The sequence below is a fragment of the Dasypus novemcinctus genome, chromosome 24 (assembly GCF_030445035.2).
Source record: "Dasypus novemcinctus isolate mDasNov1 chromosome 24, mDasNov1.1.hap2, whole genome shotgun sequence".
In the NCBI taxonomy this organism is placed as follows: Eukaryota; Metazoa; Chordata; class Mammalia; order Cingulata; family Dasypodidae; genus Dasypus; species Dasypus novemcinctus.
In genome coordinates this window covers 65866758-65877872 of record NC_080696.1, presented here as the reverse complement: position 1 = coordinate 65877872, position 11115 = coordinate 65866758, and the positions used below count along the sequence as shown (strand labels likewise).

The following is an 11115-nucleotide window of genomic DNA, read 5'->3' as shown; positions in this document are numbered from 1 at the left end:
CAGGGTGCCGGGGTGCAGGGTGGGGGCGTGGGCAGCCGACGGGGCAGATGACTGGGCGGGACTGGCGCCAATGCCCAGGTCCTCGGGGCGCTGGGCGCAGGGAGGTGACCGAAGTTAGGGGAACAAAGAGCAGAGCGGTGCGGGGCATGCGGGGCGTCCAGAAGCGCCGCCTTCCCTGCCTGGCCGCGGCCCACAGGTGTCCTTCCGGGCGAGGAGGCACCCAAGGAAGGAGGGTTGACACGGCCTGACCCTCCCCCGTGCCCCCGGGCCCCTCTCGGGGTGCGGGGCTCTGGTGTGCGGGCGGGGCCTGACGTCTCGGGCGGAGCCGAACCGGGCCGGGCCGCCGAGCCTAAAACCCGCGAGCTCCCTCCGCGCCGCAGTCCCTGGAGCCAGGAAGATGGCGAGGCCGGGCGCGCGGCGCTGCGCGGGGGGCGCACGGCAGACGGGACCCGCAACGCTGCTGCTGGCGGGGCTGGCGCTGCTGGGACCCGCAACGCTGCTGCTGGCGGGGCTGGCGCTGCTGGGCGCGGCGCGCGCGGCGCGGGAGACCGACTTGAGCCTGCACCCGCCCTTCTTCAACCTGGCGGAAGGGTCCCGCATCGCGGCCACCGCGACCTGCGGCGAGGAGGCCACGCCGCGCGGGACCCCTCGCGCCACCGAGGACCTCTACTGCAAGCTGGTGGGCGGCCCCGAGGCGGGCGGCGACCCCAACCAGACCATCCAGGTGGGCGGGGGCGGGGGATCGCGCCCCCGGCAGGGTGGGGTGAGGGGTCCCCTTCCAGGGCGCTGCGCGGGGCCGGACGGGGATCAGGCTCGCGCCCTCCACGGCCACCCCCGGAGCGCCCTGGGCCAGGGAGCGTCGAGGGGCGGACAGAAGCCTCCGACTCCCAGCCGGGCCCCCACCTCCGCATTTCGGGACGGAGCGGGACCCCAACCCGCCACGCAGCCCGGCCTGGGAGGCGCACACTCTTCGGGGAAGTGGTGCGCGGGGTCCTGGCGACGATTCGCGGGCGGCGATGGGTCCTGACTGCGGCCTGGCGACCAGTCCCCAGAGCCCTAAGTCCCGGGATCTCGGGGACGAGACTTGGCCTCCCCGCGGCTGCCTGTGTGGGGTGCGGGCAGGCTCCGCCTCTCCGCTAATTTTCCTGGTCCTGCCGTGGAATGTGCGGAACACCTTGGGACCCCAACACCTTCCAGGGGGGACCCTGAGGGTCAGGGTGGCAACCAGGGGTTGAAGCTTAGCTCCACTGGTGGTCTAGGGCCTCGGGACCCCCAGGTGGGGGCACTGGGCGGGATCTACCTGGGGTGGAATAGGTGGGGCCCGAGCAAGGGCTCTGTCTCCCGGGGAGTGTCCCCTCCACCCCTGAAGACCTGCTGGGGGGACAGGGACCTGTGGGGGGCAGCCCCCTTCCACTGAGGCGTGGAGGTGGGCTTGGAGTGTGGGATAGGAAAGCGGGCGGGGGACACCTCTGGGCTTGGACTCGGGGACCCCCTGGGGAGCCAGCCCTCCTGGGCTCGGCTCTGCTTGGAGAGCAGAGTCTGCTCAAGAGCTGCCCCCCTTCTCCAGAGGCCATGTCCTGCTCCTCCAGGGACTTGTCCCCACCTTCCAGGAAAGGAGAGGTTGGGAGGGGGAGAGAGTAGCTGGAGAGAGTGGATGAGCTGGCTGGGGCCTCTGAGAAGGAACTGCAGCCTTGAGCTTTTCCAGGGGCTGCGGGAGCAGCGGGGAGTGAGCAGACCTCCACTCCCGAGCAGAGCCCGGCTTGTGGGGCGGGGGCGGGGCAGGAGGAGCCCTGGGAGCTGGGGGGCTGGCGCAGGTGCACCAGGAGGGTCTGCTTCCCCCGAGGTGGGTGAGGGGATGCTGCGGGTGCGGTGGGGCCACCTGGCTGGGGTTTCCTTTGTCCTCAGGTCCCTGGAGCTTCGGGGGGGGGGTCCTGCCCAGGTGGGTCCTCTGGCACCTGGGGCGCTGGGGGGACGAGGCTGGCGTAGGAGGAGGCAGGGCTCCGTGGGCCTGGGCCTTGATTCCCCCTCCCCCACAGCTGGGAGTCCACGGGGAGGTCGTGGGACAGGCCTGGGGGGCAGCAGGGGCCGGCACTGAGTGACCGCTGGGCAAGGGGTGGCCTGAGTCCTGTCCACCCACCGTCCCAGAGTTCACCGTCTGCCAAGAAGAGGCGACAGCACGCGGGAACGGCCCCCTGGGCTCGCAGGCTGCAGGTGTCCTGCAGGGAGTGGCCAGGTGCAGGGAGACCATTGCTAAATGGCCGTGTGACAGTGGACAGGCTCTGAGCCATCGGGCCACCTAGTCTTCCTTGGGGCAGGCGGTGAGGGTGGCAGCTGGGGTCCGAGATGGGGCTCAGCCTGGACAGAGCAGAGGCCGGGGCGGGCCAATGGCGCTGTGCCTGGCCCCGTGTCCCCGCCTCTGTGTGACCCGCGCCTGCGGCGACGCTTCCATCCCCGCGCACCCCGCTCCAGCCCAGCCCCGTGACCAGCGGGCACAGGTGGTGAGCTGCCCGCGCCCGCTCCTCCTGCCCTGCCGGCCTCCCTCTACCTGGGCATCTCCTGGACGTGCCCGTGTCGGTCCAGACGCCACCTCCTTCGAGGGGCCTCCTCTGATTTGCCCCCGCCCTCCCGTTGTGCCTGTCCCCGACTCTCAGAGCTGATCTTTGGGGTCGAGTATGCGTGCAGTCGGTGCTCAATAGGTGCTTGCTGCGCGCCTGGATGTGTGCAGGACGAGGGTCAGCAGATGGGGGGTGCCGGCGGGGCGAAGAGGCCCGAGGCTCGCCCGGGGCCCGCCTGACGCCCCTCCCCCGCAGGGCCAGTACTGCGACATCTGCTCGGCCGCCAGCAGCAACAAGGCGCACCCCGCCAGCAACGCCATCGACGGCACCGAGCGCTGGTGGCAGAGCCCGCCACTCTCCCGCGGCCCGGAGTATAACGAGGTCAACGTCACCCTGGACCTGGGCCAGGTAGGGTTGCCCTTCGCACCCAGCATCACCCGCGCCCGCCACCCCCGTTGGGAAGGACACCCTGGGGGAGGGCCCGGAGCTTGAGGGCGCAGGTGGGCGCAGCGCGCTGTCGTCTGCTGGCGGCATGGGCACGGTGTGCTCGGCCAGGTGCCTTGTTGCCTCAGTATCCCCGTGCAGCGCAGGGAGCGAGGGCTGGGGGGCTCACGGAGACCCCTGGGCAATCCGGGGTGCAGGGTGCCCAGGGCACAGGCTGGGGTGGGGCAGAGTCTGCGAGGCCAGCCCGGGGCCCTGCTGTTTACTGGAGGAATTCCTCTCCGGGAGGCTGCTGCTGGCCGGTGTGGGAGGGGCTGCGGGTGTGCAGGAGGCGGAAGGGGACATTCCTGGGATACCTGTGCCCGTGGCTGAGCGGGCAGGCCCTGCCCCTGGGCGCATCAGCAAGCAGAGGGGCACGTGCCACCTGGCCGCTCACCTGAGGGAGGAGGCACCTGGGACCCCCACCCCTTGGGAAACTCCCAGGTGGTCATCGAGGGGACGGGGCAGCGCCCAGGAGCCCCCGTGCCAACAGCCGCTGGCACGACGGGCTGGCACTGGGGCAGCCGCAGGGACTTGGGACGGGGCTCAGGTGCGTGTCGCGTCCCCAGGTGTTCCACGTGGCCTACGTGCTCATCAAGTTCGCCAACTCTCCGCGGCCGGACCTCTGGGTGCTGGAGCGCTCCAAGGACTTCGGCCGCACCTACCAGCCCTGGCAGTACTTTGCCTGTGAGTCTCCGGGAGGCCTAGGGCCCTGGGGGGCGTCCCTGAGCTCCCTCGAGGTCTCAGGACTTCCATCGCTGCCTCGCGCCCGCTCCTGCACTCACGACCCACCGCAGGGCGCCCCACAGAAGCTGGCACCCAGGCAGCGGAGGCAGCTACTCCCCGACGTGGGCGTGGCTGTCCCAAGGCACAGGGGCAGGAAGCCCAGGCCATCTGTGGCCTCCTCTGCGGGCGTCATGCCCAGTAGCTCCCACCCGCCGGGGGAGAGCCCAAGGCCAGGCGCCCACTCCCGGGGGCTCGGGTGGCACCCACCCTGAGCCTTGCGGGAACGGGGCACCCATGCCCGAGGGGCCGTCTCTAAGAGCAGCTGGGAGCCGTCCCCTTAGGGGACAGCTGAGCCGCCATGGACAGCACTGGGCAGTTGTGGCCAGGGTGGGGTTAGCCGTCACCTCCACTTGTGCCCGCAGGTCGAGCCGGGTACCCAGACGGGGCGGGGCCTGGCTGCTGGGGTGGCCGGGGGCAGCGGGCTTGGCGGGGACAGTTCCCACCTCCCCCAGGCTGTGCTGGGCCCAGGCTCAGGACCTGCCTGGGGTCTCGGGACCCCCGGGCCCCGCCCTCCCCTCCCTCCTCCCCTTCCTCCTCCCCTTCCCCCTTCTTCCCTCTTCTGCCCCTCCTCTGTACTCCAACCTTTCCCCTCCCTTGCCCCCCTCTGCCCCCCCCCCAGCCTCCAAGAGGGACTGCCTGGAGCGGTTTGGGCTGCAGACGCTGCAGCTCGTCACGCGGGACGACGATGTCCTCTGCTCCACCGAGTACTCGCGCATCCTGCCCCTGGAGAACGGCGAGGTGCGCCGGGGTGCGCCGGGGGGCGCGGGGGGGCCCCCGGGTGTGGGCGCAGGGCCGGCGGCCTCACCCCCCCCGCCCCGCCCGCAGGTCGTGGTGTCCCTGGTGAACGGGCGCCCGGGGTCCACGAACTTCTCCTACTCGCCGCTGCTGCGCGACTTCATCACGGCCACCAACATCCGCCTGCGCTTCCTGCGCACCAACACGCTGCTCGGCCACCTCATGGGCAAGGCGCTGCGCGACCCCACCGTCACGCGCAGGGTGGGCCAGGGGCGCGGGGCCTGGGCTGGGGGCTGGGGGCGCGCGGCCCTAGGGCCCGGGTGGGCGTGCGGGCGGGGCCGGGGGGAGCGCGGGCTGGGGGCGCGCAGGGCTGGGCTGGGGGCGCGCGACCCTAGGGCCAGGGCGGGTGGGCGGAAGGGCGCGCAGGTGGGGCTGGGGGCTCGGGGCGGCTCTGCCCGGCCCACGCCCACACCCACGCCCACACCCACACCCACGCGCGCCGCAGTATTACTACAGCGTCAAGGACATCAGCATCGGGGGCCGCTGCGTCTGCCACGGCCACGCCAATGTCTGTGTCGCCCGAGACCCCGCCGACCCGCACAGGTGAGGCCGCCGCTCCTTGCCGCCCCCACCCGCCTGGCCTGGGGAGACCTGGGTCCCAGAGCCCACCGTGGCCCTGGCCTCCACGGGACCCGTGCTGACTGCCCCTCATGCCTCGGTTTCCTCTCCTGCGCTTTGAGGATGGGTCAGGCAGAGCTTGGAGAGGAGGGCAGTGGTGTGCAGCCCCCTGCCCGGACACACGGCTTGGACAGGGCCGTTTGCCCTCATGCTGGACCCCCTAGCCCACGGGCCCTCCACGCAGCCGACGTCCCCAGGGCAGGGGGCTGCGGGCCGCTCGGGCCTGGGCAGCTCCAGAGCAGGCCCCCCCACGTCCTCCTCTACGACCTCCCCCTCCGCTCTCCTCCTGCCCCCTGCCCTCCCCTCCAGCTCTCCCCACCTTCCCGTCCCTCCCTCCCACCTCCTCCTCTCCCTCCCACTTCCTCCCTCCCTCCTTCCCTCCCTCCCTCCTTCCCTCCCCACCTCTCTCCCTCCCTCCTTCCCCAGCTCTGTACCAGCCTTTTGCCAAATGCCTGGCTCTGTTCCCAGCACTGGGGACACGGGGGACCCCGGCACAGCCCCGGAGCACCTGTTCTGGGGGAGACAAGCGGAAAACATGCCACCCAGAAGCCTGCAGGGCCCCAGCAGGGCTGGGCACTGTGAGGGTGGTGCCGTGGGCACAGGGCTGCAGGGAAGGAGCTGCGACCCTGCGACAGGGCGGCCCAAGGGGCTCCCAGCGCCCCCCCACCAAACGCCAAGCCCCTCCGCACGGAGCTGGCCCGCTCACCCCCACTTCCTCCCCCCGTTCTCGGGGTCACAGCAGAGCCACGTGAACCCCAGACTCTTCAGATGTGGCCGTGGATCTCTGCAGGGCACGGCCCCCCAGCCACCCCCCTTCTCAGCGCAGGGCCGAGGGCAGCGCAGCCTCGTGCTCTGAGCCGCGCACGGCGAGGGGCCCTGGGAAACCGAGGCCCCGTGGGATGCGCCAGGCGGGGGAGGGGCCGCCCAGGAGCCAAATCGCCCCGAGGAGAGGGGGCCTCGGGGGAGGGGGAGGGGGGGAGGGACGGGGCTGCCCCGCCTGATGGGCGAGCCGCCTCCCCCAGGACCAGGAGCTGCAGCCAGGCTGAGCTCACCCTACCTGCGGGGGGGTCTGGAGGGGAGCCTCTTCCCCAGCCCCACGAGCCCCCTGCCTCCCCCCTCCCCCCGCCCCTAACAGCAGCCCCCACTTCGTGTCCTCACTCAGCCCTGCCCCTGCCTCTGCTCCCTCTTTTCTCCTTCTGGAACTGCCTCTTAACTAGCCCCCTCCCCCCACTCCAGCACCCCTCCCCCCCAGGCCTGGATGCCGCTCCCGCCGCACCCTGTTTGCTTGCACCTGCTGTCCAGGGAGGGCTGGGGCCCTCGGGGCCCATTTCCAAACTGGGACAGAGCTGGGGCACGGGGATGCTGGGCCCAGCCGGCTCTCTCTGCCCGACAGCTGGGGAAACTGAGGCCGGGGAGGGTGGGAGAGCTTGTGCTCGGTGGGGCACTGACCATCCGGCCTGGGAATGAGGGCCCACCACCCTGATGTCTCGGGCCCTGGCCTCCTGGGCGGGCCCCCACGGCGGCTGGGTGGGCTCCGTGGAGGTCTCAGCCGCCGGCCGCGCCCCCAGTCTGCAGTGTGCTTGCCAGCACAACACGTGCGGGGGCTCCTGTGACCGCTGCTGCCCCGGCTTCAGCCAGCAGCCGTGGAGGCCGGCCACCCCAGACAGCGCCCACGAGTGCCAGCGTGAGTGCCCGCGGGGGCCCGGGCGGTGGGTGACGGGGGCCGCGGTCCTGGGCCAGCCGTGTCTGGGTCACGCGTGGGCTGCGGGAGGCGGTCGGGGAAGAGCCCGCGTCCCGGGGGCCGACGCGGTGGCCTGGGTCGCATGGGGGGCTGGTAGCTGAGGCCCCTTCCCCATAGCCTGTAACTGCCACGGCCACGCACACGACTGCTACTACGACCCCGAGGTGGCGCGGCGCAACGGCAGCCTGAACCGCGACCTCGAGTACCGCGGCGGGGGCGTCTGCATCGACTGCCAGGTGGGCGGCCGCGGGCTGCGGGGGCTCAGGCGGCCGAGGGGGGGCTCGAGACGGGTGGGCCCCCTGAGCGGGTCGGGTTTGGGGGTAACGGCACGGTCGGGGCACCCCGAGGCAGGGGTGGGTGGTCCTGGACTCAGCAGCCCCGCCCCCCAGCACCACACCACGGGAGTCAACTGTGAGCGCTGCCTGCCCGGCTTCTACCGCGCCCCCGGCCACGCCCTCGACGACCCCCACGTCTGCCGCCGTGAGCGGGGCCTGCCCGGGTGGGGGCTGGACTGTGGCGTCCACCTGGGTGGGGTGTCCGCCGCCATCCCCCGCCCACATGGGTATCCAGGCTCTGCCCCCCGGGGCCGTCTCCGGGCTCCCTCGGGGTCTCAGGCGTCCGGACCCCGGTGCAGGCTGCAGCTGCGAGTCCAACTTCACCGACGGGACGTGCGAGGACCTGACCGGCCGCTGCCGCTGCCGGCCCAACTTCGCGGGGCAGCGCTGCGACACCTGCGCCCCGGGCTTCGTGGTCTTCCCGCGCTGCCGCTGTGAGTGCCTGCCGGTGCCTGGGGGCCACAGCCCACCCCGAGCCCTGGAGCGTGGCTGCCACGGGGTCCCTGGGGGGCGGGTAGGGCCTGGGGCGCCCCTTTGGGCGTGCGTGGTCGGGGCGCCGGGCCGAGGTCGCCGCACTGACCAGTGCCGCGCGGTGTCTCCCCCAGCCACGCCTTGGTCTTTTCGCAATGACACTGGGGAGCCGGTGCTGCCGGCAATACTGATTGTCGGTAAGTGTCCCCTGGGGTCTCCTGGGCTGTCCTGCCTTGCAGCCCCTGAAGCTGCCTGCCCGGGGGTGCTCGGGCCAGAGGGGCCACGTTCGAGCCCACGGGGGGGCTCGAGGGGGCTGTCGTTGGCCGTCTTGGGTTTGGCTCTTCTATGCAAACAACACACACTCATTCCAGGATACCAAAAGCCTACATGAGTGTGCCGGAGACACGGAGTCCCCACGTCGCGCACCTGCAGACACACCGCCCACGCCTGGCCCTCGCCACGCACGCGTTTCTCCCAGGCCCACTGTCGCGCACACGGTGTCCACTGCGCTTTCACCCGCCCACTCCTGCCAGCGTGTCGCTTTGCGGTCTACGGACCTGGCGTTGCTTGTCAGCGCCGCCCTGCGGGAACCGCGTCTTCCAGATTCATAGAATCCCGCCGCCCTGTCCCACCGGCGTCTGGAGCTCCCAACGCAGCCCGCTCCGGCCTGGCCCGCGTGCCCGGTGCGCCCGGCCAGCAGAAGGGCCGCCCTGGCCAGGCCTCACGGCCACGGCCCCCCGGAGCGCGCCCCGGCGCCAGCTCCCCCAGCGCCATCCCCGTGTCGTGGCGAGCCCTCCCCTCTGCCAGCGCAGGTGGCCCGGCGGGCAGGGCCCCACGCCACACCCTGTCGCCCACGACTGCTTCAGGGAGGCGCCCCGTGGCGACAGCGCCCCGGGAAGAGGCCCCTACTGGACGGGACCCCAGCGCGAGGAATCACCGCAGGCAGCGACAGCGCCGCGTGACGCCGGCGGCAGCCCCGGCCCACCACCCCCGGGACCTCCCCCGATCATGTACGCCAGGCCGCGCCAGCGCCTCCCAGAGGGGCCCGTCTTGGACCATGCGCGCTCGCGTCTCCTCGAGGGGCCCCGGGTGGGGCTCGGGTCGGGCCCTCTGGGTCTGGTTTTGTAACCCCCCCCGGGTGGTGGGCCACACTGTGCTGCGCCCCAGAGCAGCTTAAACGCCCCAGGAATTGTCTCCCTTAAAAGTTTAACAAAACTCACCTATCAAACCCCGGGGCCCGCGGCTTCTGTCAGGGCAGGTCTTGAACGTCAGGTTCTTGGAAGGCTGTTGCGTTTATTAAAGTTTCTACCTCATCTGAGCTCAGCCTGGGTTGTTGATATTAACATATGGTTTACTTCGTTTAGATTTGTAAACGTGTTAGCATATAATTACGCACAGAAGTGTCACGATTTTTAAATTAATCTCTTTTATTCCTATTATTGTGTATTTTTCTTCTTTTCTTTTTTTAAAACAGAACAGCCAGAGGCTTATTGAAATTACTTTTGGTTTCATTGATAAGATCTGCTGCTGGGGATTCCCAGCTTTCCCCAAAGTGAACTCCAGCCTTTTACCAGGGTAAGGGCACTGGGGGAAAGGAAATGATCAGACATTTCGGGATTACTAGACAATGGCTCAGAAGTGGCATTAATTCCAGGAGACCCAAAGCGTCACCGTGCTCCACCAGTCAGAGCAGGGGCTTGTGGAGGTCAGGTGATTAATGGAGTTTCAGCTCAGGTCTGCCCCACAGTGGGTCCAGATGGGTGCCTGGACCCTTTCTTGGTTATTTCCCCAGTTCCAGAACACATAATTGAAGTAGACATACACGGCAGCTGGAGGAACCCCAACCCTGGATCCCTGACGTGTGGAGTGAGGGCTATTACAGTTGGAAAGGTCAAGTGGAAGGCACTAGAACTGACCCCACCTAGCAAAATAGGAAATCAGGAGCAATACCGGATTGTTGGAGGGACTGCAGAGATCAGTGGCACCATCAAGGATTTGAGGGCTACGTGGTGGTGATTCCATTCAACTCTTCTATTTAGCCTGTACGGAAAACAGATGGATCTTGGAGGTGATGATAGATCATTGTAAACTTAACCAGGTGGTGACTCCAATCACAGCTGCTGTCTCAGACATGGCACTGTTGCTTGAGCAAATCAACACATCCCTGGTTTGTAGCTATTGATCTGGCAGATGTTTTTTCCTCAATCGCCATTGGTAAGGACCACCAGAAAGAGTTTGCTTTCAACTGGCAAGGCCAGCAGTACACCTTCACTGTCCTGCCTCAGGGGTATAGCGACTCTCCAGCCCTATGTCATAATATTGTCCACAGGGACCTTGATCATCTCCACCTCCCCAAGACATCACTCTGGTTCATCATATTGATGAGATCATGCTGGTAGGACCTAGGGAACGAGAAGGAGTAATGACCCTTGACTTATTGGTAAGGCATTTGTGTGAGAAAGAATGAGAGATAAATCCAACAAAAATATATAGGGGCTTTCTACCTGGTGAAATTTCTAGGAGTCCAGTGCTGTGAGGCATGTCGAGATGTCCCTTCTCAAGTAAAGGATGAGCTGTTGCATTTGGCCCCTCCTATGACCAAAAAAGAGACTCAGTGCTTCCTTGGTTTCTTCAGATTCAGAGACAACACATTCCTCCTTTGGGTGTGCTGCTGCAGCCCATTTACCCGGGTGATTAGGAAAGCTACCAGTTCCGATTGGGAACCGGAACAAGAGGGGGCTGTGCGACAGGTCCAGGCTGCTGTGCGAGCTGCACGGCCACTTGGGTCATATGGTCCAGCAGACCCAATGGTGCTAGCAGTGTCACTGACAAATAGAGATGCCATCCGGAGCCGTTGGCGTCCCCTACAGGGGAATCACAAGGCAGTCCCTTAGGGTTTTGGACAAACCCTGCCATCCCCTGCAGAGAACGCCTCTCCTTTTGAGAAACTGTTTGGCTACTGGGCCTCAGTAGAGAACGAGTGTTTAACCGTGGGCCACCAAGTTCCCATGAGACCTGAAGTGCCTGACGTGAGCTGGGTGTTGTCTGACCCACCAAACCACAAAGCTGGGCAGGCACAGCAGCACTCCGTCATCATATGAGAGAGGTGTACATGAGACAGGACTCAAGCGGGTCCCTGAGGCACACTAGGTTACCTGAGGAAGTAGCTGAAATGCCCATGGCCACCAGTCCTGCCACGTTACCTTCTCTTCCCCAGCCCACAGCTGTGGCCTCTTGGGGAGTCCCTTACAATCAGTTGACTGAGGAAGAGAAAACTTGGACCTGGTTTACAGATGGCTCTGCACGATATGCGGGGACCACCCAAAAGTGGACA

General features: G+C 67.8%; 1 protein-coding gene across 1 annotated transcript; it reads left to right on the top strand.

The window, feature by feature from the left end:
- The first annotated feature begins 376 nt into the window (after window positions 1-376).
- LOC101416761 (laminin subunit alpha-5-like) lies at window positions 377-9217 on the top strand. The gene is made up of 12 exons (XM_058287289.2): window positions 377-724; window positions 2811-2963; window positions 3605-3722; window positions 4441-4559; window positions 4647-4817; window positions 5062-5159; window positions 6803-6918; window positions 7093-7211; window positions 7365-7455; window positions 7610-7744; window positions 7916-7978; window positions 8153-9217. Exons 1-12 carry the CDS (start codon window positions 398-400, stop codon window positions 8170-8172), a joined length of 1530 nt encoding a protein of 509 aa, XP_058143272.1. The 5' UTR covers window positions 377-397; the 3' UTR covers window positions 8173-9217.
- Window positions 9218-11115: the final 1898 nt, after the last annotated feature.